Raw genomic sequence first — 27800 nt, 5'->3', positions numbered from 1 at the left:
CGTTTAACGGTATATAAAAAAAAAATACTGTAAAAAAATAATGGCACATTATTTGTACTCTATTTTTAATCTCTATACTGAATAGTTATTTGAAATGAATAAATATAGTTTTAAACTTGGATCTGAAAGATTTTTAAATGTTTTTATGACTGAAAAAGTATTTCTAATTTTTTTATTAATGTATACTGCCAAATCTTTATATAGAACTATATTGTTATCATATAAGTCTACATTTTAAAATAATTAATAAAACATTAAATTGAAAAAAATATATATTATCAACGTACATACTGAGCGCAAATTTTTAATTACATATGTAATGAGCATTTAAAATTTACATATTATGATGTTGTTTTATTAAAAATTTATATGTATAGAAATTAAATTATATTGATTTAAAAATACTAGTATATTGAAAATGTTAAGTAGACTTTATTGGAAATGTATTTTATATTGATAAATTGATGTTTACTCTCTATATTTACAATGTTATCATAAAGTCATCTAAAATGAGTCTGTGTTATTGCTAGATATGTCAAATATCAAAATAAGGCTTAGTTTGGGTATATTTGTTATCATTATTGGTTTCCTTTTGGATTTCCATTTAAGTAAATTATTTCATAGATTTGTTAATGTTTTAATGATGCTTATTCAATATTTTTAATAAAATGTGGTGCTGTAATGGATTGGTTATACTAGTAAATATTGCATACTCTTTCCAATGTGCAATTTTTTTTTTCAATATATATTATTCTTTAATTATACATTTAAATGTTTTGTGGGTTTAGTATTAAGTGCATCTAATTATGGGTATATCAAACTTACTTAATCATTATTCCTACTATCTTATTGCAATTGTGTAGCACATTTTACCAATAATAACTATATAAGTATGTACACACACCTATGTTGTTTTATTTAATAAAGAAATCCATTGAAATTTAGAATATTAGCATTTAGCTTTTGCCTTTGTGAGTGTTGACCTTAGTAGCTTAAGCGTGCGACTCTTATCCCTGAGGTCGTAGATTCTATCACCGATTAGTACCAAACCAATGGAACTTCTGTGCACGCAATTTAATCGCTAGTACGTTAAACGAAAACATCGTGAGGAATCTGGCATGTCTCAGACCTAAAAAGTGATCGGATAATGGGTGTCCTTTTGTAAAGCGTTACGATGCGGGGCGGGGATAGTTTTTAATGGAATTACGCGTTATTATTAATATTATTTTTGACTTTCCAGTACTTTACACCACATAATGGTAACTTTAAGGTATAAAGAGTCAGTAGGTGGTCACGAAAGGTTTTACTATACTTGGGTACAGAAAAACGTTACGGTGCGTTACACGGGGGGTCAATTTCCCTAACTTACTATACAACGTGTTGTAAACGTTATCACATTTATTTTTCTATTTCATGGATATCAGAGCCAATATGCATATTCACGTTAAAGTACATGGAAAACGTAATAATTAAGAAACCCATTTTTCCATACAAACAAATTAAGATTAAATGAGTCAATAAATTTAACATCTTTGCAAATTCATTCATACTAGACATCAGTGAAAAACGGCAACACCGCGCTCGCGCATTGCAGTGGCGTGCTAGTTCGATATGATCAAAAGAATACCTACCATCGAGACGTACAATGTACAATTGTTACGAGCTTATTTTCTAAGTTTATTTTCAATTAAATTAACACTAATTACTTTAATTACACGCACTTCACATTACTTTATCACTTGTCTTTACTATATTCGCACTTTATCTCTTGTATTCGCATTCGAAACTGAACTAATCGGTTCAACCGTGGTACTTGTCGCACACTCCTTCGAGAGGGGTGAGCTTTGGCCCGTTCGGGGCGTACGCCTCAAACACAATGTATAATAATTATGAAATTGTATTTATTTATTATTAATACGTCAATTGCATAGAAGACCTGGTTATTTAGGTCATATGATAATTTAACAGTATATTGCTTTATTTCAATGTCTAACATTATCACAACCTAACGTTTTTTACCGGTATGGAACCGTTCAAATATTGACGTACGTTACCACAGACATCAACGTTACGGCAAAGAATAAAGACATTGACGTGATATTCGTTGTCTAGTCTGTCAATATAAGCAGTGAATTTAAGTATATTGTCTATGGAGATTGGAGTGTGACAATTAATTTTGGTATTTGCGTTTTGCAAGTGTGTTTCTTTGTATTTCGTGCTCCAGTTAAATTCGATTGAAACAGTTTTAATCTCGGTTTTCCACGACATATATCCAGTTACTGTGAGAATATAAATTAATAACATTTTATTGATTCAACAACAATATAATAAACTAAGGTAAGCAAGTTGCGATGATATTCCCTTATTTATAAGATGGCGCCGAAAATCGACATTGTTTCTAACAAAAATAGTTTTTTTCAGATGCCGAACATAAAACTTCAGTCCTCTGATACTGAAATATTTGATGTTGATGTTGAGATAGCCAAATGCTCAGTTACGATAAAAACTATGTTAGAAGATTTGGGCATGGACGACGACGAAGAAGAAATAGTGCCTCTTCCGAACGTCAACTCCGCTATTCTAAAAAAGGTTATTCAATGGGCCACTTATCATAAAGATGATCCTCCTCTACCTGAAGATGATGAGAATAAAGAAAAGAGAACTGACGATATATCGTCATGGGATGCAGATTTCTTGAAAGTTGATCAGGGTACATTGTTTGAGTTAATTTTAGCTGCCAACTATTTAGACATAAAGGGATTATTGGATGTAACATGCAAGACGGTAGCCAACATGATTAAAGGCAAAACACCTGAGGAGATCCGTAAAACATTTAACATTAAGAATGACTTTACTGCTGCTGAGGAAGAACAAGTCCGTAAAGAAAATGAATGGTGTGAAGAGAAGTAAAGTTAATCGATTATGATGTATGTTTTATAAAAGTTGTAAAATTTATCAAAAGACACTTGTAATGTACATGTGCAAATTACTACCCATACTTAAATTATTGATAGTTTGGTCAAGGTTTCACATTACTTACTTACACGGCTAAATTACAGATTTAGTTAATTGTTAGGTTGTGCTGACTAAACTTACAGATCACATTAAACATTTATTAAAAGCCTCATACATTTTTAACCATACTTTAAATGCTTATTTATAAGTGCATTCATCAATCTTAAACTAGTGTAACTATTAAACCTATGAGATAGTTCTCACTATTCAAGTAAATACAAATCATCATTCTAATTGAATAAATTATTAAAATATAAATTCTATGTTGTAGTCACAACATCCCTTGTAATATTCAGCTAATTACCAAGACAGTATTTGATCTATACTAGGTATGGTAAAGTTAACTGCATGCTAGATACTCTGATAAATTCAGCTTATCATAGGAGAATTTATTTAATTAGGATTGCCACATTTATTTAATATAAAAAAAACCCCCTTTTGCTCATAACAAGTTTTTAATTATACTTAAATAAGCTATATGTTCAACTTATATATACATGCCTATTGTCTATATAGTTTCGATGGTAGGATTTCTATTTAACTAAAACTGTGTTAACTGGATTGTGAAAAAAAAAATGAATGATGACAAATGTGTGATTGGATACCATCGCAAACTTTAAATTTGTTCCTTAGTTTTGTTCAAAGCTATTAGATATTGTAAATGAACTTTAATAAAAATTTAAAACAGTTTTGTTTTTAATTCTATGTAGATTATTAAGCTTTTTTGCACACATAGAAAACATTTGTACCAAATATTCATATGAAATAAAAAATTTCTTATATAACATGTAGCAAGTGGGCAGGAGGCTCACCTGATGTTAAGTTATACTGCCGCCTATGGACACTCTCATGGCAAGTGTGTTGCCAGCCTTTTAATCTTTTTGTTTAATTTATGTTAGCAATACAATTTTTTTTAATATCTCATTGACGTGTACCTTTATGAGTATATATTTGTATGTAAATAAATTTGTTAGCTAGTAGACATGAAAATCGATCTTAGTATTTCATACTTCTGAATAAAAGGAATCTGTTGACATATCTTACACTAGTAGACTCGGCCAAGCGTTGCTGTGGCTAAGATTTTTGTTATATTACATAGTAGTAAACTATTCAAGAGAAAAGGCAGGAGAACACCAATCCACCATGCTTTTTTGGTGGTTATGCCATTAAATTGTAGCTTATGTGAAACGTTGGTAATTATTTTGATAAGGATCAATACCTAGGTATCAATAAAGAGCCTTTTCTAGCGGTGGTATTTTAATTAAAAGAAATTAATAAAAGGACGCTTATTGTGACGTAACTATAAAAGATCGAGACATGCTGTCGCGACATTTTTTATAGATACCTAGTGATGTGTCCTGAAAAATTGTAATACATCATTTTGTTCTATCATTAATAGTTTTCGCAGCGCACACGATTGAAGGAAGTTTTTTGTTTATTTTTTTACACCTTAGGTTAGATTATTCAAGTTTTAGTAAGAATCCCTATTTTTTTTTGAAAATAAAACATAGCCTATGTCACTCGGGAATACTGTAGCTTGCCATCGGTGAAAGAATTTTTGAAATCGGTCCAGTAGTAATTCGGAGCCTATTCATTTCAAACAAACAAAAAATCAAACCTTTCTTTATAAAAAAAAGTATAGGTAGATAAAGTTAGGTCTACCTAGGTCCAATCTCTAGATTGGATTCCATGATTATTATTAATGGCTTTTGTTAAATATCGAAGACAGTTAACAACCCAAAGCCTAATAACTTATTTCAGACTTCAGTTTTCTAAACTAGCGTTATGAATATGGAATGTATTTCATTAATGTACGATAATCAGTTATGTTTATACACATTCATAACACAAAAATGGAAGTTGTGTCTTGTAAAAAGATATCAAAATTGTAATGAAAATTATTTATTTACCTACATTACTGATTACATAAATCTTAGTAAAACATATCAATATAGCTGCTTCAAACAATAAGCCTAGTTAAATCATCTTGATTATATCTTTCAGTTATAAAGTAATTATCAATACATGAAAGAATAGGACTGTTAAATTTTCGTTGATATGTACCGCACGAAGCAGCACCAAAAATTAGACCCATGAAAAATGAAGCAATTATAAGAAAAACTAAAAAGCATACGCATCGGTTTTGGTTTCTGAGTGCATCTCTGCATATATCCACAAAATCATAGATAGATCTGAAATAATGGTTAAAAGTAGGGATGCATCCGATACCGATATATCGGCGATACTTTGGGTTTGCCGATATATCGGTATCGGCGATATTTTGATTGCCGATACAACGATACTTTTCAAATTTCGCTCTTTAAAAAAAGTAATGTAAACGCGCATCTTGTTTGATCCGGGGCGTGGGAAACGAGGCACGGACTATCTATGCCCCTCACACCCGCTTAGTCTCCGCGTATTCCATTTCGCTAGACACTTTAGTTGGTTTTTAACTGCTATCGCGTGTAGTATTTTTTCAATACCAAATTAAATAAAATACAGAATTACAAAAATCTTATCAATGTTAATTTTAATTATGAACAGTTATTTATTTTATTTTAATTTAACTATTACTCTTAATTCTTAATTTTATTTACTAAACCTTTAATCTTATTCAAAGTTTGTGACTGTTTATATTTAATAAAAATAAAAAAAATTAAAAACTTTAATCAAACTTGATATAGGGTATTTTACCTTAATTTAATTTGAATTCAATAAGCATTAGTATCGGTATCGGAATCGGCGATATTTCTATAAGAGTATCGGTATCGGTATCGTATCGGCAAAAAGGCGTATCGATGCATCCCTAGTTAAAAGCAACGTTAAAATTTTCTTTGTCACACAAATTTGGCGATTACGTTAAAATGCTTTAACAACAGAATTTCAATTTGTTTAAATTCCCAGGGATTTCTGCGCCAGTTATATTAAAAAATAACCTAAAATCCTCCTGAGGTCCTAAACCTCTAGGTTATAGGATAGATACGTACGATATTGGGGCTGTTCTAATACGTGCATAGTGCGTGGTATATTAAAACAATTAACATGTTTTAAAAGCTGAAGTCAAAATATACCTGCAACATTGTGTATTGTCACACAACAACTTGTCAGTTTCATCTAATATTTTTTGCAGCTGCTGCTGAGCTAATGCAATAACAGGACATTTTTTATGCAAAATATTGGCTATTTCTCCTTCAGAATCGTCGCAACTGCTGCAGCGCGCGTCAGGAACTCTTAAAATATCACTTCTGGGCGATTCTAAGTCATTTTCTCTTCGATTTTCTGAGTAATGTATATTATTTGTGTGATGGTTTTTATATGACTTCCTAGAATATCTGTAGACGTCTTGCACTTGGAAATCATCACTGGACATGGTATGGTAATGAGAAATACCAATGTCCCAATGACAGATTTCAATTACAGCCAGTTTCATAACTTAAAAAAGGTTTTCCATATTTATTCTATAAACGAATTCCTATAGATCTTATTTCTAAGCGTAATAACAAATAAAACTAAAAAACCCTTGTTCTTGGATTCGGATATCTGCTTCCTTTTTCTTAATTGTCTCTTTACTGACATTACAATCTAGGCAAATTTAACATTACCTAACATTTAAGTTTAGCCTAAGTGTGACCACTTAACTATACCTATATGAAGAGGAAGACACTGTTATTAAGTTCTTTTTATTCCACACCGCACTCTTAACAGGCAAGTAGTCAGCCTTCCGTGCCTGACACAAGCCATCAGTTTTTGAGTCGATGCCGGTTTTCGCACGGTTTCCTTCACCGTAGGAGTGTGTTATTAGTACCTAGACGTGATTTGAACGTACTACCTCAGGTTTTAAAAGTTTTTTAGAACTACCTTTTTCTAATCAATTAATTTATCGATGTATTTGGACAGGTAGAGACAAGTAGTTCAAAGCCATTTCATTTTCCTCTCTTTGCAAAAACTAACGAACTTTATAAATAAAACAAAAATTAACCAATCTATAACATAAATATATTATGTACAATTTACAATAACAGTAAAATTAGTCCCCGAATGATTGATGCATGAATTTCTTTGAGTATTCATATATCACAAAGAGTACTGCAGTGGCTGGTATTGTCCTCACCAGTGTTGGTTTTAATCCGTTGAATAGGGCCAGGGCACCTGAAATTATACATTGTTTTAGTTGTCTAACTGCCACCACTGCACATGGGCATTATAACGCGTTGCTGGCTTTTACTGTTAAACTCTTTTAAAGTATCGCAACTTTTATTTAAAATAGAAATCATTTAGGTACTTATCTAATGAACGAACGAAAGTCAAAGTCAAGAATCATTTATTCATGTAGGTAACACAATGAACGTTAAAAAAGAAATATACATTAAATGCTTCTAATATTACATTTACTGCCAGTTCTCAAATCGTAGAATGGAAGCGAAGAACTGGCAATAAACTCTCCGCCACTCTTTTTAATCGCCGATTGCAAAGAACTGACCGGTCCCTCTTTTATATAAGGTTTTAATTTGTTTTTTACAAGATGTTTGTAAGTACTTGCAATCTTTACATCATGCTCCTCGTCACGAGTTAAACCAGTTAATTATTGTAAAAAAAAAATAATTAAAAAAGTAAAATAATAAAATTATATTCAGTAAGTATTTTCTGACAAATCCTTAATGGATAATCGTCAGTTCTTTTCTGAAATTACCGTTTAAAAACATGGCGAATAATTTAAACCTAAGTTCAATTCTCGGTGATATAATTTCGACAGATTTTGCCTAAAATTTCCATACGGCTCCAATAAACTGTAGATAAATACAACGCTAGACTAGAAATAGCGTCAGTTACTATCTATCCTTCAAAAATCTACAGAAAAAGAGGGGTTACATTAATTGCTTGGAATAAATACGGGGGTATAAAAGGAGAACACAAAAACCAAAGAGATTCATATGGAGTGTAGGAAAAAGTCTTGGACATAGCTTTTATATGGCTCTAAAAAAGGTGAGGAAGGCAGCAGTATGTCAAAAGAAAATAGAAAGGTTGCCAGGACTAAAAATATCTGGTACCAACAAAAATATTAAGACACTGTGCTAGGCAGCTGATAGGCAGGCACACACCCCCATAGATGGGCAAGTCAAAATAAGTCGTCACCGAATGGACCCCACAAAATCACACTCGCAAACAACCTTGATGTTCAACCTGCAGCAGAGGTTCATCATCGGACGTCGAGGCTGAATACAAAATACCATCCGTATCACCTCGACGTCCGTCGTTCCACAACTAAGCGTTTCTTAAGGCATTGTTTGCCGCTCTGAAGTATTTTCGAACCAACGACTAAACCCTTCAACAAAAGGACGTACCAATTCTTGAATTTTCTGGCAATGTGAGTATCCATGGACGGCGGTATCACTTAATATCAGGTGAGTCTCCTGTCACAAAAAAAATATCCAGGCTGAATGAGGTTGGCAAGAGATAGGATGCAATTGGATGGTTTATGGGTGGACTACTCAAGATGACCGATTAGTTTCTAGTGTAATATTTTTGTAGATTTTAATTCATTAGAAATATAGACTTATCTTTTGACGTGATAACGTCTTTAAAATCGTTTTAGTCGGGTGACATGTTCAGAAACTTGTGTCACACCAAAACCTCACGAGCGCGATCGCAGGTATAACGAGAGAGAGACGGACCGATCTCCCGTCTCATCTCGAGCGCTGCCAGTCATTCCGTGAATGTATGAAGAAAAATGTATATATATCATAGTCGAATAAGTAAACTTGTCATTTTACACCCAAAATTTATCATCGTGTGAATTAAACGATAGATGTAATTTAAAATTTGAAAAAATTGTTATCTTTATTAATTCCTTACTTCCCAAAAACTTATATCACCAATAAGACGTTATCACGTAAACATCTCGATCGTAAACCTACTTTACAAACAACCAAAATTTTTTTTTTTTAATGTAATAGGAGGCAAACGGGCAGGAGGCTCACCTGATGTTAAGTGATACCGCCGCCCATGGACACTCACAATGCCACAATTTATAGAAATAACCTCCTCCTATCCAAAGTGTAGTGGAAACTTGGTGATACTAACATCGTGGAATCGACCTCTAACCTGTACCGTAATGAATATTTTATCATTTGACGTTCATAAGTGTACATTGCGTTACCAATATGAATAAATGATTTTGACATTGTGAAAAAAAAGGGTACGTGTATTTATGTACGCGCGTAAGAAGTTATACGTCTTCTTTGGCATTATTAAAAATAGTTTTTGATTGCATGCAAATAATTAATTACAATTAAATAATCAAAGACTGGAAAAGGAGTCATTATAGTCAATAAAGTTTACATTTGAAAAATTAAATAAATACATATTTATTATTATTCTCTTACATTAAGTGTAACATAAATTCTATTATTATTCGAATGTTGTTTTTAAATTATGTCCAATGCCGTAGCATCTTCCCTGGGCAACTTCATTCTGTTAATTGTGTCACGGTGCGCGCGCATTGTAAAATTTCACTCATCAATTTTTCATAACGCGCCTAAAGAAGTATAACTTCAAAAATATTAAATGATACAATATTTTTTGACATTTTACCTTCATTTCTTACAATATCCATTCCAACTGTAAGAAACTTTTGTTTCTTGTTCGATATCTGTATCCGTGATTTGATGACGTCAGATGGAAATATTACGGTCCATAGCACACAGCCACCCACTGCACCAGCTACCATTGTCTTTAGAAAACCGATGTCGTCCTTCGACTGGCCCGGTTTGGCTAGAAACTCTCTCGTACCTATAATAGAATTATAAATGATACATAATAATAATAAATATTCATAAAGGATATTAGTATGCTTGAAAGGGTTCAAAGAAAAGCCACGAAAATGTTTTTTTTTTTTTTTTTTTAATATAATAGGGGGGCAAACGAGCTTGCGGGACGACCAAAAAGGGTAGTCCACGCAGCCCATAGACACCCATTTTAGTGGGTGCGTTGCCGGCCTTTGAGGGAGGAGTAGGCTCGTTTTTTAAAAATTTGGAGGTCGTATCTCTGAGGGAAGACCCCCCCCGGGAGCCGATTCCACAGTTCGCTAGTTCGCAAAAGAAAATGCCTTGTGAAGCGGACCGTGGAAGACCTCCAACCATCAAGATGATGCTGGTGAAATTTAGAGGTCGTTCGGCTCGTACGGTGTTGAAAAGAGGCAGGAGGGATCAACCCAAACAATTCTTCCGAACACTCTCCGTAATAAATTTTGTAAAAAACGCAAAGAGACGCAATGTCTCTGCGTAGCGATAGAGAATCAAGCCGATCAGTAAGACATTGGAGATTGACAATTCGACAAGCCCTTCGCTGAATTTGGTCAAAAGGAAGAAGCTGGTATTTGGGAGCACCGGCCCAGAGATGCGAGCAGTATTCCATATGAGGTCGTACTTGAGCTTTGTAGAGCTGCATACGTTGCACCTCAGTGAAATACTGCTTAGCCCTACCCAAAACACCCAGCTTTTTGGAAGCCAGTTTGGCTTTTTCTTCCAGATGACTGCGAAATTGGACTTCTTTCGAAATGCCAACCCCAAGGATACTGAGGCTGTGTGACGAACTAAGGAGAGCTCCTTCAAATTGAGGAGATACGACAAAAGGATCTTTCTTGGCAGAAAACGAACAAACCTGAGTCTTTGTAGCATTAAACTTAGCAAGGTTGTTACTACCCCACTCAGAAACCTTCTCCAGAATCGACTCAATTTCGAGAACAAGTATGTTGCGACTCTCATCGACTTCAGATCGAGACATGTTCGGATGGCCGGAATATAATGTGTCGATGGTGCTGTCGTCTGCATAGCAATGGATGTTATCGATATTCAACAGGTCATTGATATGCAGAACGAACAGGGTCGGCGAAAGGACACAACCTTGCGGAACGCCTGCATTGATGGGTCTAGGATTGGAACACGCTCCGTCAACTAGGACTTTAATGCTACGTCCTACAAGAAAATTTGCCAGCCATCGGCATAAGCCATCGGGCAAACCGTATGACGGTAGTTTCGAAAGAAGCGCCCTATGCCAAACCCTATCAAAGGCCTTAGCTATATCCAAGCTAGCGGCCAATGCCTCTCCCTTACTTTCCACAACTTCGGCCCATCTATGAGTTAGATAGGCAAGAAGATCACCAGCCGAGCGGCCACGGCGAAAGCCATACTGACGATCACTAATTAGCTGGTGCTCCTCCAGATATCGCAAGAGCTGCCTATTGATGATAGACTCCATTACCTTTGAAAATAAAGAAGTGATTGCGATAGGTCTGTAGCTGGATGGTTCAGAGCGGTCACCTTTTTTGGGAATGGGATGAACATGCGCAGTCTTCCATGAGCTTGGAACTACGCCCGAGGAGTACGAGAGTCGAAAGAGCCGTGTAAGCACCGGAGTCAGCTCAGAAGCACAGGTCTTAAGAACGATCGAGGGAAGGCCGTCAGGACCACTTGACTTGTGGGTATCAAGGGAGATTAAGGCCCTCCGCACACCAATCTGTTCGAATCGAACTTCAGGCATAGAAAACCCGCAATGCGGAATAGTGGGCGGTAAGGTCCCTGAGTCATTGAGCGTGGAATTAGATGCAAAGAGAGAGCAAAGGAGCTCTGCTTTCTCTTTCGCCGAGTGAGCCATCGAGTCATCCTCCTTTCGCAAGGATGGTAAAGAGGGCTGACAAAAGTTTCCCTGAGTTGCCTTCGCCAATGACCAAAAGGCTCGAGTTCCAGAGGGCAATTTCGCGAGCTTTTCACCAATTCTGCCAATATGTTCCGATTTTGCTTTAAAAATTTCTCGTTTAAGGGTTCGGGTAGCTGCGTTAAATTTCTTTTTATGGAGAGCTACATCGGGATCCTTTATGGCCATTGCGTGAGCCCAGATTTTATAGTACTCTAGCTTAAGACGGGAAGCCTCTTTGCAAGAGTGGCCAAACCATGGCCGAGATTTACCACGAATGGGGACCATAGAGTAAGGGATATAGAGTTCCATTGCTTGTAGCACCACATCGGCGACAGATTCAGCGCTGGCGTCAGGATCACTACCCTTGAAGCAGACTTGCAACCATGGGTATGCTGCAAAGAAATGACGCATGTCATCCCAATTGGCCGATTTGTAATGCCAGACACGACGGCATTCCGAAAACTGCGGGCGGGTTCGACGCCTAATTGGCACAACGGTTCGCACCAAGCAGTGGTCGGAGGACCCAAGTGGGGCATCCACAGTAACCTCATAGAAGTCTGGGTGAGAAGTCAGCATAAGATCTAATAACGAAGGCTGATGGTCAGCTCGGTCTGGTATTCGCGTAGGCGTTGTGACCAGTTGAGTTAAAGCATATGCAAGAGCGAAATCATGGAATTCTCCTCTTCCCGAATAGTCGGTCGTACGAGAATTTAACCACTCAGAATGATGGGCATTGAAATCACCCAGTATAACGCCTGCTGAAGAGGCGATAGAGACAGAAGGGAATCGAGTGCAGTTTGGACATGTTCTATAAGTCGATCGACCTCGGTGTTGCCGCTGTGTGACCTGTAAAGGCAGCAGTATATGCGGGGATGGTCAGCACATTCTACGCGTACCCACAAGGTAGAAAGATCCGATTCTTCCAAATGTAAGAGGCGACGGAAATTTATATCCTCACGAATGTAAACGCATACACCGGCTTGTGGCCTAAAATTATGCTCAAGACAATAGCCTGGATAGTGCAAATGTTCAACAGACGAGGGAACTATCTTGGTCTCCGTTAGAAACAATAAGGCCGGCTTAGCCGTCTCGAGGTGAAAGTGGACGGGATTTAAATTAGATTGAAGCCCCCTAATGTTAGTAAAGTCTGTGTTAAATTGTGTTACCGTGAGTTTATTTCTAGATTTGCCTCTGCAGTTGAGCGGTATTTTGTCCCCCCCAGAATACGCGGGACAGCTTGAGTGAGTACACCCAGGGACGGATTCTCCTGTACTAGAAGTGCAGGTACCCTCCTGGGGTAAAAAAGTTTTATTAAATAACGCTGCCATGATGATTCGGAGAGGAAGGAAATGAGCTTCCGGGAATCCCACAATATAAAACGAAACGCGACACACGTCCTGCGTGGGCCACTTCACGCTTTTTTTTCAATGGGAGAGTGGTATTACCCCGGTCGTGTCGGCTCATTCGGCTGCTTACGCAGCATGACACTCCCACTACTTGGACTAACTGACTGCGCTGGTGGAAATAGTTATTATTCAAATATCCCACCAGCGGGCGATGGGGTCGTCACTGCCCTACGCCTTAAAAATCCCTTAGTCGCCTTTTACGACACCCACGGGTAGAGATGGGGAGGTGCTATTCTATAAGCCGGCACAACACGGCCAAAGATGATAGATGATAAGGTCATTCAGGAAGAAACCTTATAATGAGCGTCTGAAAGCACTTGACCTTACTGATTTAGGAAGTAGGAGATTACGAGGAAATCTCATTGAAACCTATAAAATCCTCACTGGCCACTATAATGTTCCAGGAATTGAGAAGCTCTTTATTTTAAGTGAAAATACACATTTGAGGGGTAGTTCTTTAAAACTTAAGACCACTCAACACAACACAAATTCCCTAAAGAACTTTCTCCCAAACCGTGTAGTGGCCGACTGGAATAGGCTTCCGGAAAGTGTGATCAGTGCACCATCTGTAAACACCTTTAAAAATAGACTGGATAAGTTTCTCCAAATCCCTTATTACACACGCATCAGCTTATTAAAAGCTGCCAGTGTGTTAAGTAAATAATAATAATAATAAGGTTTTAAGGTCTCAGTAGTGCTAAATTACCTTTTATGTTAAATTTTATCTTTATAGTTCGACAATTATTAAAAAAAAAGTGCGTACAACGTACACATATTAGAAGTGAAACTTCTTTGTAAAATTATTATTACTAAGGTAAAAGCCCCAATAGATGATCTTGGACCAGTATATGATCACTCCATGTATTTTTATATTTATATTCACACTGTTTATACACTGTATACGTGCTAATGATAATATAAATAAATAAAAAATCTAGAAGCGTTTACTGCACAAGACGTAATAATAACTAAACAAATACTCTCTCTCTCTCAATCGGTCCCAGTCTCTCTCTCCCTTTTCTTCGACAAAAACGCTGCACATCTTCGTGACGTTAATATTATTATTATTGCGTTTCATCCGTAAAAAATTTACCATCATGCGCCTAAAGAAGTTTCATTTCAAAAATTTATATAATTTTTATAAATAAATGAAATGACACGTAATATGAATCACTATCGGCGGAAAATAGTTATTTATTTTTTACTATTAAAAACCAAGCAATTCCAATTACTGTTCGACAAAATGAAGTTGGAATTGCAGAACCAAACAACCCAACTAACGAACACAATACTTGATAAAATGGAGGAAAAACTAAGACCTGTCCTCGAAGAAAACCAAATATTGAAAAGTAAAGTAGAAAAGCTGGAAAAGAAAATAGAGCATCTAGAAAGAGATAAGAGAAGCAATAATATAATAATCCACGGTTTGGCGGAAAGAGAGCAGTCAACGTTGGATTTAATCGAGTGCATTAAAAAATGTCTATTGGATGAACTAGGTAACCTTAGAAAATTATGAAATAAATAAAATCTGCCGTATTGGCATAAAAAATAATAATGGAAAACCTAGGCCTACCCTCCTTTCTTTAGTTAGCGGATTGAAAAGAGCAGAAATTATCAGGAACAAAAAGAAATTAAAGGAATTATATATAACAGAAGACTACTCAAAAGAAACCTTGGAAATACGGAAGTCCTTGCAACCCAAACTAATGGAAGAAAGGCAGAAAGGAAACATAGCGTTCATAAAGTATGATAAACTTATTGTCAAAGGGAATTCAAGGGACATAGACAAGAGGAAGAGAGATAAATCAAACTCTCCGCAAGTAGAATAATTACAACCAAGAAAACAGCAAACACTAATCTCGTCTAGAAATAACAGAATAAATGCATTCGACGTGATGAGAGGCCGATCTCACGAGCATTCAACACTCCCAACAAAAACTCAGCAATAGCAATTATTGTATACCGGCGGTCGGAAACAAAAGAAACAAAAGAAACAAAAGTATAATAAACACACTCCCCCAACTATTCTTCCAACCCGGCTGGTCACCGTGGAAGACTATGACCAAAACCCTCCAAGGACATCATCATCATACCACACAAAACAAGCAATGAAAAAGTTAACGAAGAAAAATCACCATCTTTATATAATAACTTACAACGTTGGAACGCTCTCGTCATACGAAAAAATATTAGAAATAGAGAAAGCGATAGAAGGTATAAAATACGATATAATTGGTATTTCGGAAGTCCGACGCCTCGGAAATATAATAGATGAATATGAAAAATTCATTCTCTGCTTTACTGGACAAACGCCGGGCCTATATGGAGTGGGCTTCATAATAAACAAACGTTTAAAAGAATATATAGAAAGCTATATTGGTATTTCGGAACGTGTCGCTCTACTGAACTTGAAGCTACCAGGTATAAATTTGACTATAATCCAAGTCTACGCCCCAACAACAAAAGCTAATGAAGAAGAAATAATCAGCTTTTATAAAACTATATATACTGCCATGGAAATGGCACACGAAGAATTTATTCTAATGGGAGATTTTAACGCCAAAATAGGAGAGCCACAAATGGACGAACACACAATAATGAAGAACTACGGATACGGAGTAAGAAACAACAGAGGGCAAAAACTTATAGACTTTGCGATGGAAAATAAACTAGCAATTATAAACATCTTCTATAAGAAAAAAGACAAAAAAAGATGGACATGGCGCTCTCCGGCCGGTCAATATAAAAACGAAATTGACTATATACTGTCAAATCACCCACAAATGTTTCAAAATATAGAGACACTGAGTATAAATTTTAAATCAGACCACAGGCCACTCAGAGCCCAAATATCACTCTCAAAACCAAAAAAAGTAGACGAAACTACAGGAATAACCCAAGAAGCATACTCAATGATGAAGAAAAAATTAAAATATACCAGGAAAATCTCAAAACTTGTTTATCTCGTCCTGACCTAAAATTGAATGAAACAGTGCAAACATACTATGATAAAATAACAAGTTCTATTTCAAAAAGTCTGCAGGACGTACATAAATCCACCCATACAAAAAAAGACCGCAGCATACTAACCGAACGTACAAGAAGACTTTTAAGTAGAAGACACGAACTTCAGAAAACCAAAAACAAAACTCGATCCATGAAAAACGAACTGAAGGCTCTATACAAATTATCAAATAAATATATAAAAATGGACTACAAGAAACACAAAGCTGAGGTAATTAAAAAGTATCTAGAACAAAAAGGAAGCTTAAAAAAAGGATATAAAGAGCTGCGAACAAAGAAAACGTGGATTGAAGGCCTGAAAGAGTCTGGTAAAGTAACGTATAACCGAAAAGACATTATTAACATTGCTACTGACTTCTATAAAAACCTATATAGCGCACCATGCACACATAGCGATTGCGGTCAGTCTCTAAATGAAGAAGTGGAATTCGAGGAACTACAACGTCCCATAGAGCCGATACAATGTACGGAAATCATAGACACTATAAATAAACTAAAACCCGACAAGTGCCCAGGCTCAGATAATATTACAAATGATGCAATCAAAGCAGCAAGTATCATACTGGCTCTTCCACTGGAAAAATTGTTCAATATGATATTGGAAACAACCCATATACCATCACAATGGTCGGAATCTAATATTATCTTACTTTACAAAAAAGGAGACCCTAAAGATATAGGCAATTATCGGCCTATAAGTCTACTACCAAGTTTATATAAAATCTTCTCTACAATAATAAACCACAGAATAAGCGCAATCTTAGAACAGCATCAAGCTAAGGAACAAGCTGGTTTTCGGAAAAACTTCTCTACTGTTGACCACATACATGCATTAGAGATAATAATAGAAAAATATCAAGAGCAACAAAGACCCCTGTACATCGCATATATTGACTACCAAAAAGCCTTTGATACTGTTTATCACGAAAGTATATGGGAAACACTAAAAGCACAAAATGTCGACTTAAAATACATAACTATACTAAAACATATATACGGGAACAGCACTAGTAGAGTGAAGCTAGAAACCATAGGACCAAGCTTTCCAGTACGTAGAGGTGTCAGGCAAGGTGACCCACTCTCCCCAAAAATTTTTATTGCAATATTAGAATCGATCATAAGTAAACTAGACTGGAAAAAACAAGGCTTGTACATCCAAGGCAACTACTTGAACCATCTAAGATTTGCAGACGACTTAGTATTGCTATCAGAAACAAGCAACCAATTACAAAATATGATAGAAACCTTACACAAGGCTAGCGTACAAGTAGGTTTGCAAATGAATATAACAAAAACCAAAGCCATGACAAACTACATAAGATCTACGATAAAAATTGGGAATGACGAGTTAGAATATGTTGAAAAGTATATTTACTTGGGCAAACAAATTGGATTCAGTAGCGACAGAAATGATCAAGAAATAGATAGAAGAGTTAAAAGTACGTGGAATAAATATTGGAGTTGCAAATAAATATTTAAAAGTGACATGCCTATAGGACTCAAGAGGAGAGTTATGGACTCATGCCTTCTGCCATGTCTGACATATGCATGCCAAACATGGAAATTTACAAATAAAACAAAAAATAAAATAAATACATGTCAACGAGGAATGGAAAGGAGCATGCTAAATATTAAAAAGGTACATAAAATAAGACACATTAAAATTAGTCAAGAGACGAAAGCAATTGATGCTCTAAGCCACGCAAAAAAATTGAAGTGGAAGTGGGCGGGTCATGTAGCGCGCCTCACAGATCATAGGTGGACGAAAACAGTAACTACATGGAGTGGCCCACCAGGCAAACGAAACAGAGGCAGACCCTACGCTCGATGGGATGATGACATCAAAAAAATCGCGGGTCCTCACTGGGTCCAAATAGCTCGGGATAGAGAAAGATGGCAAGCCTTGGAGGAGGCCTTTACCGGAGAGGGTTCCTGATACTTACTAACTGTAAAAGTTATTCACTAACACATGAGATAACTAGATATATTTGTATTAGGAAATTAAGTTAAGGCTTAAAATAAATAAAATAAATAAAATTAAAAACCAGTGAATTATAAGCAATTACATTGGTAATTTACAATTGGACAGCCATAAAAAGTTGTTCGTTTCAAGGTTTCAAGAAAATTCATTCCAAATCGAATCGTTTATTTGATTGAAATCGCCTGTCGTCTGCATAGAAATGCTTGGCGTGCGCATGCGCATGACATGCCTTAAAAATATGTATGTATATGAAAAAAATTGTTGGTGAAAATTATCTGCCCTATGGTTAAAACAAAAAAAATAAACAAATAGCGCTAAAACCTTTTTAGGTCTGGACCTCAGGTTTCTGTATATGTTTGCAAGTAGGTGATAAACCTCCTGTGTCTGATACACGCTGTCGATTTTAGGTCTAAGGCAAGTCGGTTTCCTCACGATGTTTTTCTTAACAGTTCGAACGAATATTAAATGCGCACATAGACAGAAAGTCCATTGGTGGACAACAGATGATCAAACCTGCGACGAGAGTCGCACGCTGAAGCCACTAGTCCAACACTGCCCTATGCTGACAGGACTATACATTTGGTACTTATGCAGATTTTAAAAAATAAGAGTACAATTCAACGTGTCCTTTAAATGTCAAACAAAAACGGCGGGAAAACAAATGCAATTAGCACTAATAATATTTCAGGAAAAAGTTGCAACACGAAAAATCGCTTATAAATTATTCTGGCATTGAACAAGCCATGAAATAATTGACATTATTAAATGATAATTATTAAATTCTAGGTCAAATAAACAAGTAGTATTGTTAAGATTGTTTATCATAATCTTGGTGCGTATCTTTATAACTATTATCTTATTTGTACAGAACTTCATGATCACATTATTTATCAAATTACAAATTGTAACTCCTCAGAGCCCCCCGTTCATAAAATCTAAATCATTATTAATATTTTTTATCTTTATATATCTGTTAAATTATGTTCACACGTGGAAAACAATTAAAGTTTTACTATTTTACGTGATCATTGCTTATCTAACAGCGTAGATGTATGTAATATATAAAAACCGGAAACAATTAAAAAACAATGGAAATTTAAAATCTTTGCATTCTTTTAGACTAGTTATATTTTTCTCTCTGTTCACAAAAGATGATTTTATGGAATCTAGGAATTCACTCAAACAAGAAATCAGGAAATCATAGACTCCCTCTTTTCCTACTTAACAGTTAATGGTTCTTAAAATGTTTTGTTAATACGGGCACTCACTCTCTCATAATCACATTTAAATTTTATATAGACAAAGTTATAGAATAAAAAAATATATAATTTAGTCATTTAAATTTTTAGCTCTAGAGGTCTGATAGTTTTTAGTATTAAAAAAAATAGGTACCTTCATATCCTCCAAAAAAGAAGAAATATCCCGGCATTTCCCTCATTATTGTTGGCACCAAACCTCTAAAAAGTCCTTGAATACCATATTCCTTAAATATCTGCTGTGTTAATTGCAATGGTGTTATCTTCATCTGAAATATTTATTTAATATAAATAAAAAAGCTTACTATGTACTTTTTTGGTTTGGCTTAAGAACTCATAAGTATGGCTAAACATATAATATAGAAATAATCTATAAAATGTAAACTGGTTTCTTCTAAATGATGATAATAAAGAAACAAATGCTGTTTGTTTATAAATCTTTCTCTAAAACTTTTAACTATATAAATCAGTAGTAGTAATACATTGATTAAAAGCGAAGATAATAACACTAATAATATCAAGTGGACAGACATCTTTGTACCTTATACCACAGGCATTATCGTAAGTAATAAGATCCACAAGAAATCGCCAATTAAATATAATGTACTCAAAATACCCAAAGAAGTAAGAAGCATCATACAACTGTTTGTGAACCCTGCACATTAACTTCTCTCATGGCTTGCAGCTGGCACTTGATCAGTTCTGTAGGACAGAGGGTAAATGATGAGAAGAATGCAGCCAAGAACCCAGCTGAGGCATTGCCCATGGTGGATAGTTGCTCTACTTTCTAAAAAAAAAAAAAAAATTGTATAAATAATATGTAGGGGGTAATAGAAATAGATTTTTGCTGTATATGCTGTGAGTGCTTTCTATCAAGTGTTATATGTTTTTTTTGTATAAAACTCAAAATGAGATATAATTTTTTCTTTTCCATTGTAATTGAAATATTGACAAATCATGTAAGAAATATATAATTTTAAGAATAGGGTTCTTTATTCCAATTATAATATTATTTCGCATAGTTCAGTTAGAAATAATTTTTTAGGCAGTTTTAGACACCACTTGTATCTTTAGAATAGACACTAGATACATTTATAGAAATAACAATTAGTGTCTAAAGTAGACAAATTTTTCATGAGACTACAATGTTATATATAAAAACTTAGAACTAGATATAGGAAAATTTCACTATAAAGGTCATTCAAACAAGACAACAAACTAAACTTGACCTAGTTTAGAACAATTTAATACATTAACTAAAGATACTTAGTACAAATATTGTAAAATAATAATCAGGAAATAATATATGTAAAGTTCTCAAAACCAAAAATCCTAAATTTTAAAGGACAGGGGAATTATGTTTCCACATGTGTAAATTGTACAATAAATGCTAGATTGCATAATAACTTTATAAAATATTGTTATAGTTACCTCTGTGCCAGTGAGCTTACAAACAAATTTTTGGCAGTATCCATAGGCAGCAAACAAAACTGAATTTTCTGCTACATTAGCCATTATAGCAGGAGTTGTTCCTGCATATAGACCTCTTACAACACCATCATTTTTAAATGTCTGTTTCAAGCAGTCTACCATACCATTGTATAGGTGTGGAAATGTTTGCATTTTAACTTTTACTGTATCCAATGGCTGGCCGACATAAACCACAGCTACCCCGCCTGGAATAATCAGTTTTAAAAACACATCAAGTTGTAACTAAGTTAGAGGAATTAAGAGATTATATTTACCGAGGGAACCAGCCGTAAAATCAATCAAACCGCTTTTTATAGTGTTTCCTGAACCTGTTGAGTGTGCCATGTTCCTGTATTTTACTTAATTCTGAGTTCTGAAAAGTTCGCAATTTATCATAATCTTGAGAATTAAAAACATGAAGCAAGGTGTAAATAAAAATTACGCGAACAGATAAAACGATTTCCTTATGATAAAAAGTGATTAGATTTTTTAAATTATTATTGGTATACCTTTTAAATACAATTCCTGATAACATAAATAATAAAATCTTGATAATATTTAAATATAAAACAATGATATAGTCAAGAATATAAAAGCAGCCTGTTTCTATAAGATTGTGCTTACTAATAAGTAATACTTATACTTTGGTTATTAACTTCACAACCTTTCATAGACTAATTATATGGAGTTTAAAACAATATTAGTAAATTTTATTGATGGGGAAATCTAATGTCTGAATCTGCTGATAACGCTAAACGCTTATCAGTTACACAGACTACGACTGTCGACTACTTTTTTTCACAGAAAAGAGCTAATAACAAAAATGTCAAAACATTTTATAAATCTCTTATAATTTCAATCCGTTATTCAACAACCTAATTTCATTTTCAAGGTTTTTAATATTTTTGATTATGTTAATCTGCCAATCAAGAAACTAGATAAATAGATATAAACCAAAAATTAAAAATAACTTTGGTCGTAGCTTACATAAAGCGTCATTTTACAGAGACCAAGAAACAAATATAAACAGACTATATGTTCAGTTAAACTAAAGTTAGAAATTGAGTTTACTCTCAAGATAACATTTGAAAATAAATTATATTAAAATATTTGCTTCAATTTTCTTTGCTTTACATCTAAAGCAGCATAAATAGTCTAAAAATAATACAATTCCTGTATATCCATTGGTGGTCTATAGTCTTCATAAGTACGCTTATCCAATGAAGTTTTACATGATGAAGTTAACGAAAACATGGGGAATGGTTGTTTTTCAGAGTTTCTTTTGAGTTTTTCACTTAGAAAAACAATTTCTTTTAGCGTTATCATGTAAATACAATCATACACTCCAAACTTATAATTTATTAATATCAAGAATAATATAATAACCTAGTAATACTTTCATTGTGAAGTGATAATTTAGTTGATTTTGATTGTGGAAATAATCATGGTTTTAAAGTAATTTAATAACTTAAGTAAGTGTCCGTTATTAAAGAAGTGTGTATTTTAATAGATTTGTATATCTAAAATGCTCTTGTGCGTCTAATTAAAGCGAAAATTACTGAAAATATTTGACGTGTCTCAATTTGAGTTTTGTGTCCGGCGGCCATGTTTGTGCCTTAGTAATTTTATTTTTTTTAAAAATGTATATAAAATTTGAAATTTGTTTCTAATAAAACAAATTGTGGTAATAAGTATGCATGCTTCAAGATTACGAAATGACGCCTAATCATAGATATATGGTGACTAAAATTCTTCATGAAAATAATTGACGCATTTTAATGTTGGCGTCTTTGTTTAGGTGTTCAGAATGGTTGTTGGATCCACTTCTTATCCAGGGAGGCAAGTGCTTCACAAAATGCAGCCAATGGGTATGACACCTAGGGAGCTGTCCGAATACGATGACTTGGCGACCGCGCTTATAGTGGATCCCTACCTAGGCTTTTCAACCCATAAAATGAATATTCGATACAGGCCACTAAAAACAAATAAGGAAGAATTGAAGAAGATAATTAAAGAGTTTATTCAAACCCAAGATTATAATAAAGCTTATTCAAAGTTAGCTAATGGAGATTGGATGCCAAGGCATTTTAGTAAAAATAAACATCAACAAAATAAACTAAGAGAACATGTAAGTTTTACTAGTTTAAAAAATTTAATTGTGGTTTTGTTAATAAACAAAATTCTAACATTTTGTTTTCTTTTCAGATATACCGTTATCTTCGAGTATTTGACAAAAAAGCAGGCTTTGTTATTGAACCGTGTTTTAGATATTCTATGGAAGGCCGTGTTGGAGCAAAAATATCAACAACAAAAAAGTTTTACAAACATGAAAGGATAGATTTTTTAGTGGGATGCATTGCTGAGATGACAGAGGAAGAAGAAAAGCAACTTTTGCATCCAGGAAAGAATGATTTTTCAGTTATGTATAGCTGTAGGAAAAATTGTGCCCAGTTATGGCTTGGCCCAGCTGCTTATATAAATCATGATTGTAGACCAACTTGCACATTTGAAGCTACTGATAGAGGCAAAGCATTTGTTAGAGTATTAAGGGATATAGATGTTGGAGAAGAGATTACTTGTTTCTATGGTGAAGATTTTTTTGGAAATGGCAATTGTTATTGTGAATGTGAAACATGTGAGAGACGAGGTAAAGGAGCTTTTTCCGTTCAAAGTTCACACGAAGATGATCAAGGTACACGATATAGATTTAGAGAAACAGATAATAGAATTAATAGAACAAAGGCTAAATTAATACAGAAACCTGTTAATGGCAAAAGTAATGACAAATCTCGAATAGCAAATCGGCAGGTTCCTAATATAGTCTCTCCTCTTAGTATGAAAGAGATGAAGCAAAAGGGTTTAACAAAGTATGATGCTGAGCTTTTAATTGCACAGGGATGCATAGCTGATGTAGTTGATGGATCAGATCAGAAAGAAACTCAAGGCAGTAGGGAATCATCTGTTTCTAGTAGAAGTGAGAGATTGCGACGGCGCAGGGATAGCGGTCGGACTATGAATGGTACAACAGCTCAAACTGCCAGTTCCCAAAATCAAACAGAATACTCAAGATGCTGTAGTATAACAAGTTCACGAAGTAGTAATGATTCGCACTCTGGTATTGTATTAAGAAGTCATAAACGTCTAATGGATACCTCAACCTCACAACCAACTTGTTCTAAAACTAGAAATAATTCAAAAAGTAGTTCAGAAGCTAAGTTGGCAAGGAATCATATGGCCCCTAAAACAGAACCTAATCTTCCGACATTGGAAGAAAATAAACATATTAAAGTGGAGCCTCCAGACCAAAAATATAACACTTTGACAGAACCTAGACCTTTCGATATAAAAAGTGAATGTGATACCATGGAATCTCCACCACTACAAATAGAAACATCAATTCCAGTGAAAATAGAAACGGTTGAAGTAAGTGAAACTCCAATAGAAGATAATACATGCATAAATGTTGCAGAACATATTAAAACTGAAACTGAGAAGTGTGATTTAATAGAAAATGTAAAACCTAGTGAACCTAATGATAATAATAACAAACAACTCAAAGGTAATTCAAATAGGACTGAAGAGAGTAAAAAACAAGCAGAGTCTGGTCCCCCGTGGGTTGCAGAGAATACAAGCAAGAGCAGTGAATGCCCATGCACTCCTCCACGTAGGGGCTTGAAGTTAACATTGCGGGTAAAACGAAGTCCAGTTGTTGAAGAAGTTATGGATTGTAGGAGTACAAGTGAACCGCCTGAGTATGAAGTATTACGCTTAGAAGGAGTAGACCCCGAGACAGCACGTCGTATCAAAAAGCGCCGACGTTCAAAAGAGAGGCATCGTAAACATAGTCCTATCCGTCCTCTGCCTCCAATGAAACGCTTACGGTTAATTTTCGGTAACGAGAGTCGAACTATTGACTTACCTCCAGCCATAACGGCAGACTGACAGGCGCAACTCTCTTGTCGTTATATCTCCACCGCTTTATATCCAATTTTTAGTATAATTTTATCAACTGACTAGGATTATTTTGTGTACTATTTATTTAATGTTAGATTTGGACTCAAATGCTGTGTGATAGGCGTTAATTAATTTATTTCATGAGAAGTGATGAAATCATAAGGCATATTGGCACAAAATCCTTGATGATACTCACTCTTAATCAACTTTTTATTATCTTGAACTCAAAAAGTAAAAGTTTAAGTATTGATCAGCAATAATCCAAACTTAAAACTTGCTGGTCATAATTGTTCAAATTTGTCTAAAAGGGTAATAAAGATTTTCCTAGTTTACCTTTCATTATTCATTATCGTCATTCCATGAATTGAATGTATTTTATCTTATGTACACTACGAAACATTGATCAAATTAAATATATTGTGTAGTTTAGAGCTAAACATGTAAATTGATTTTGTTTTGTATTAAATATTAATGGTGTATTAATGGAACAAACAAACATTGTAATTATGCTAGCATTACTGAAATGCATAGTTTTTAGTTAGGCTAGTTTGTGGCTTCATTATTGTCATGACAAGATTTTGGAACAATCACCAGTACAGTATTATTTTCATAAGAGAAAATATTACTTTCCTTACTTAAAAGCCTTTTGCCACATCTTTTTTGACCCAATCCATAAAAGATTTTATGAAATAAATAAGGAGTTAACATCAATTCATAATATCATGCTGTCTATACATTTTAGGATAAAATAAGTAGAAAAATGTATTGTCTATGTAATATTAAAAGTAAATGATGCATAGTTCACAATTTTAATAAACATGTAAGGACTTAAAAGGATTTTAACAATATTTAACAGAAACTTCTATGCTTCGGTCTTAACAATAGCTTCTAATTCAGGTTATATATTGAACAAATGATACATAGTACTGGGGTCTTAGTTGCTAGGGTTTTATGTCAATTGTGTTCTTTCTGGGTGATAATAACTGTTGTGATCATAGCTGCTTGTAACATTTTACCAAGGTTTTATGAAAAGTTTTCATTACCCTATGAAATTTTATTTAGGACTAGGTGCTTCATACTCAGTTGATTTTAATTGGTTATACTTGAGGCTATGATATGCTTGTAATGATAATGAGGATAACAATTTTGAAACTTGTGAGATTTTGTTAAAATCAGTAATGCGCATCATTTACATTTAATTGAATATGTTGAAATTGTATAAATGTAAAAAATAGTGGTAACTTTAATGGAACTAGTTATGTGATATTCCCAAAAGGAATAGTAATTATTATAATAGCAAGGAATCTACATTTGAATAGAAACTTGGTAACAGGCAATTCTGTTATACTATTTGTTATTGGTCATGTCTTAATGTAATAAAATGCCTCAAATCCTTGTATTGTGATTTATTTTGGATTTCATGGCAATTATAGTATTAAGTGTTTACATTCAACTGCCTTAACTGTGATTTTCATCAATAAAAGTGTTGTTTTAGACATTGGCACAGGTCTATGTATTATTAAGGTAGGCTTTAACCTGGTAAATATTGTTTTGTGCATGCAGAACTTAATGATTGTGGAAGTGTACAGAGTTATGTACTTTAAAATAAATATTACGTATCAGGCTGATTTGCTATTTTTTTATTCACCAATATTATATTTTGTTACAGTTTAGCGTCGTAAAAATGACCTTGAAGTTAATTTATTGGTATCTTAAAACATATTGAAAGATAATAGTATGAGAAATGTGGTTTGGGGTATGAGTGAGGCTTCAATGACCATACCTGAAAATAGAAATATTTTAGATTAGCAAGGTAGGCAGTCAGCTGAAAGTAAAAAATTATAGAAATTAAATTGCAATATGTCAAATAGAAGTCAATAATTTCTTGCTACCAACATTATGGTAATACATTCCTCAAACCATAGTTGTTAAATAATAAATATACCAAAACAATAGAAATACTGACATTCTATCCTATTTATTAATGTTGCTCAAAAACATTACAAGTTATTATTTTAAGAAAACTCAAAATTGCTTACAGCAACAGTGCTAAATTTAATCTTCAGCACTTTCAAAATAAATTTATGGGCTTTAGTCAATATATATCTTAAGTAAACTGTTTGTATTTATTTCAGTATTATAATAAGCTGTCACTTACTTTTGGAACTCCCATTCTCTGTTGTCCAAGGGGCACACTTGTCTGGTTTTCAACCAACGAGAAATGCAATGAAAATGGAAGGCATGCTGAAAAAATAATTATTTTAAAAAGTGAAAGACATTGATTTGGTCTGGCTATTAATATGTAGCCAGATAGTAATATTATACTCACATTACATACTCCCCAGGCAACAGTACATTCCTCGCTTGTAGCAGATGCTTGATTGGCCTGACATTCAATACAGAGATCCATAATATGGTTACGGCAAATTGCACAGTTATCTACCACAATATCTACAAAAACAAAAAAAAATATTGAATGTTTTGATAATCAACATGTTTTTTCAGAGTCTTTGTTTGATGTTAGGTTAAGCTTGTTTATTATGACGAAAAATACATACCCCAAGCCCAGAGGGCAACGGCATTCCACTGAAAAACAAAATTTCTATCTTTAGTTCATAAAAATAATGTTATTAATAAAAATATAAATATTTCACGCGCCTGGTCTCTCGGAAAAAGATGATATAGCAATAAATTACCTTTTTCACTTCGAATCTTTTTTTATCACCTTTACTACAACTTGATGACGCCATTTCTACCTCTTCCTCGTCAACATCCATTGCGGAAGCCATTAAATTTTCGAAATACCTTATTTTTTATCAAAAATTGTTAAAATAAGTATGAAAACTACAATTTTTGTAATTTGTATGATTGAGATTGTTGATGCGGTACGATACTTGGGATGTCAACCTGACAGAGGTGACATTGACAAATGAGACATTCTATATTATATTGTAGTCTAGTGACATTGAGAAATATATAATGAAGTCAAAACTTTTGCAA

General features: G+C 34.2%; 5 protein-coding genes across 6 annotated transcripts; 2 read left to right on the top strand and 3 right to left on the bottom strand.

Annotated features, from left to right (window-relative positions):
* Positions 1–2148: 2148 nt before the first annotated feature.
* On the top strand, positions 2149–3703 carry LOC125061479 (S-phase kinase-associated protein 1). The gene is made up of 2 exons (XM_047666948.1): positions 2149–2337; positions 2422–3703. Exon 2 carries the CDS (start codon positions 2422–2424, stop codon positions 2908–2910), a length of 489 nt encoding a protein of 162 aa, XP_047522904.1. The 5' UTR covers positions 2149–2337; the 3' UTR covers positions 2911–3703.
* A 1241-nt stretch (positions 3704–4944) lies between these two features.
* LOC125061481 lies at positions 4945–6659 on the bottom strand. The gene is made up of 2 exons (XM_047666951.1): positions 6087–6659; positions 4945–5207 (listed from the first exon to the last, which is right to left on the bottom strand). Exons 1-2 carry the CDS (start codon positions 6443–6445, stop codon positions 4976–4978), a joined length of 591 nt encoding a protein of 196 aa, XP_047522907.1. The 5' UTR covers positions 6446–6659; the 3' UTR covers positions 4945–4975.
* Positions 6660–6989: 330 nt separating this feature from the next.
* On the bottom strand, positions 6990–21736 carry LOC125061083 (mitochondrial ornithine transporter 1). Its single transcript, XM_047666215.1, has 7 exons — positions 21356–21736; positions 21122–21219; positions 20808–21052; positions 20017–20163; positions 19513–19645; positions 9607–9804; positions 6990–7164 (listed from the first exon to the last, which is right to left on the bottom strand). The coding sequence occupies exons 2-7, from the start codon at positions 21189–21191 to the stop codon at positions 7043–7045; spliced, it is 915 nt and encodes a 304-aa protein (XP_047522171.1). The 5' UTR covers positions 21192–21219; positions 21356–21736; the 3' UTR covers positions 6990–7042.
* Positions 21737–22059: 323 nt separating this feature from the next.
* Positions 22060–26428, top strand: LOC125061082 (histone-lysine N-methyltransferase Suv4-20). Of its 2 annotated transcripts, XM_047666213.1 has the most exons (3): positions 22060–22318; positions 22645–22974; positions 23052–26428. In XM_047666213.1, the coding sequence occupies exons 2-3, from the start codon at positions 22654–22656 to the stop codon at positions 24786–24788; spliced, it is 2058 nt and encodes a 685-aa protein (XP_047522169.1). In that variant the 5' UTR covers positions 22060–22318; positions 22645–22653; the 3' UTR covers positions 24789–26428. The 2 variants fall into 2 exon arrangements, with proteins under 2 accessions (XP_047522169.1, XP_047522170.1); XM_047666214.1 differs by lacking the exon at positions 22060–22318 and having other exon boundaries at positions 22325–22974.
* Positions 26420–27720, bottom strand: LOC125061084 (RING-box protein 1A). The gene is made up of 5 exons (XM_047666216.1): positions 27497–27720; positions 27359–27386; positions 27130–27251; positions 26959–27044; positions 26420–26583 (listed from the first exon to the last, which is right to left on the bottom strand). The coding sequence occupies exons 1-5, from the start codon at positions 27587–27589 to the stop codon at positions 26571–26573; spliced, it is 342 nt and encodes a 113-aa protein (XP_047522172.1). The 5' UTR covers positions 27590–27720; the 3' UTR covers positions 26420–26570.
* Positions 27721–27800: the final 80 nt, after the last annotated feature.

The sequence above is a fragment of the Pieris napi genome, chromosome 23 (assembly GCF_905475465.1).
Source record: "Pieris napi chromosome 23, ilPieNapi1.2, whole genome shotgun sequence".
Taxonomy (NCBI): domain Eukaryota; kingdom Metazoa; phylum Arthropoda; class Insecta; order Lepidoptera; family Pieridae; genus Pieris; species Pieris napi.
This window is presented reverse-complemented; position numbering and strand designations above follow the sequence as displayed.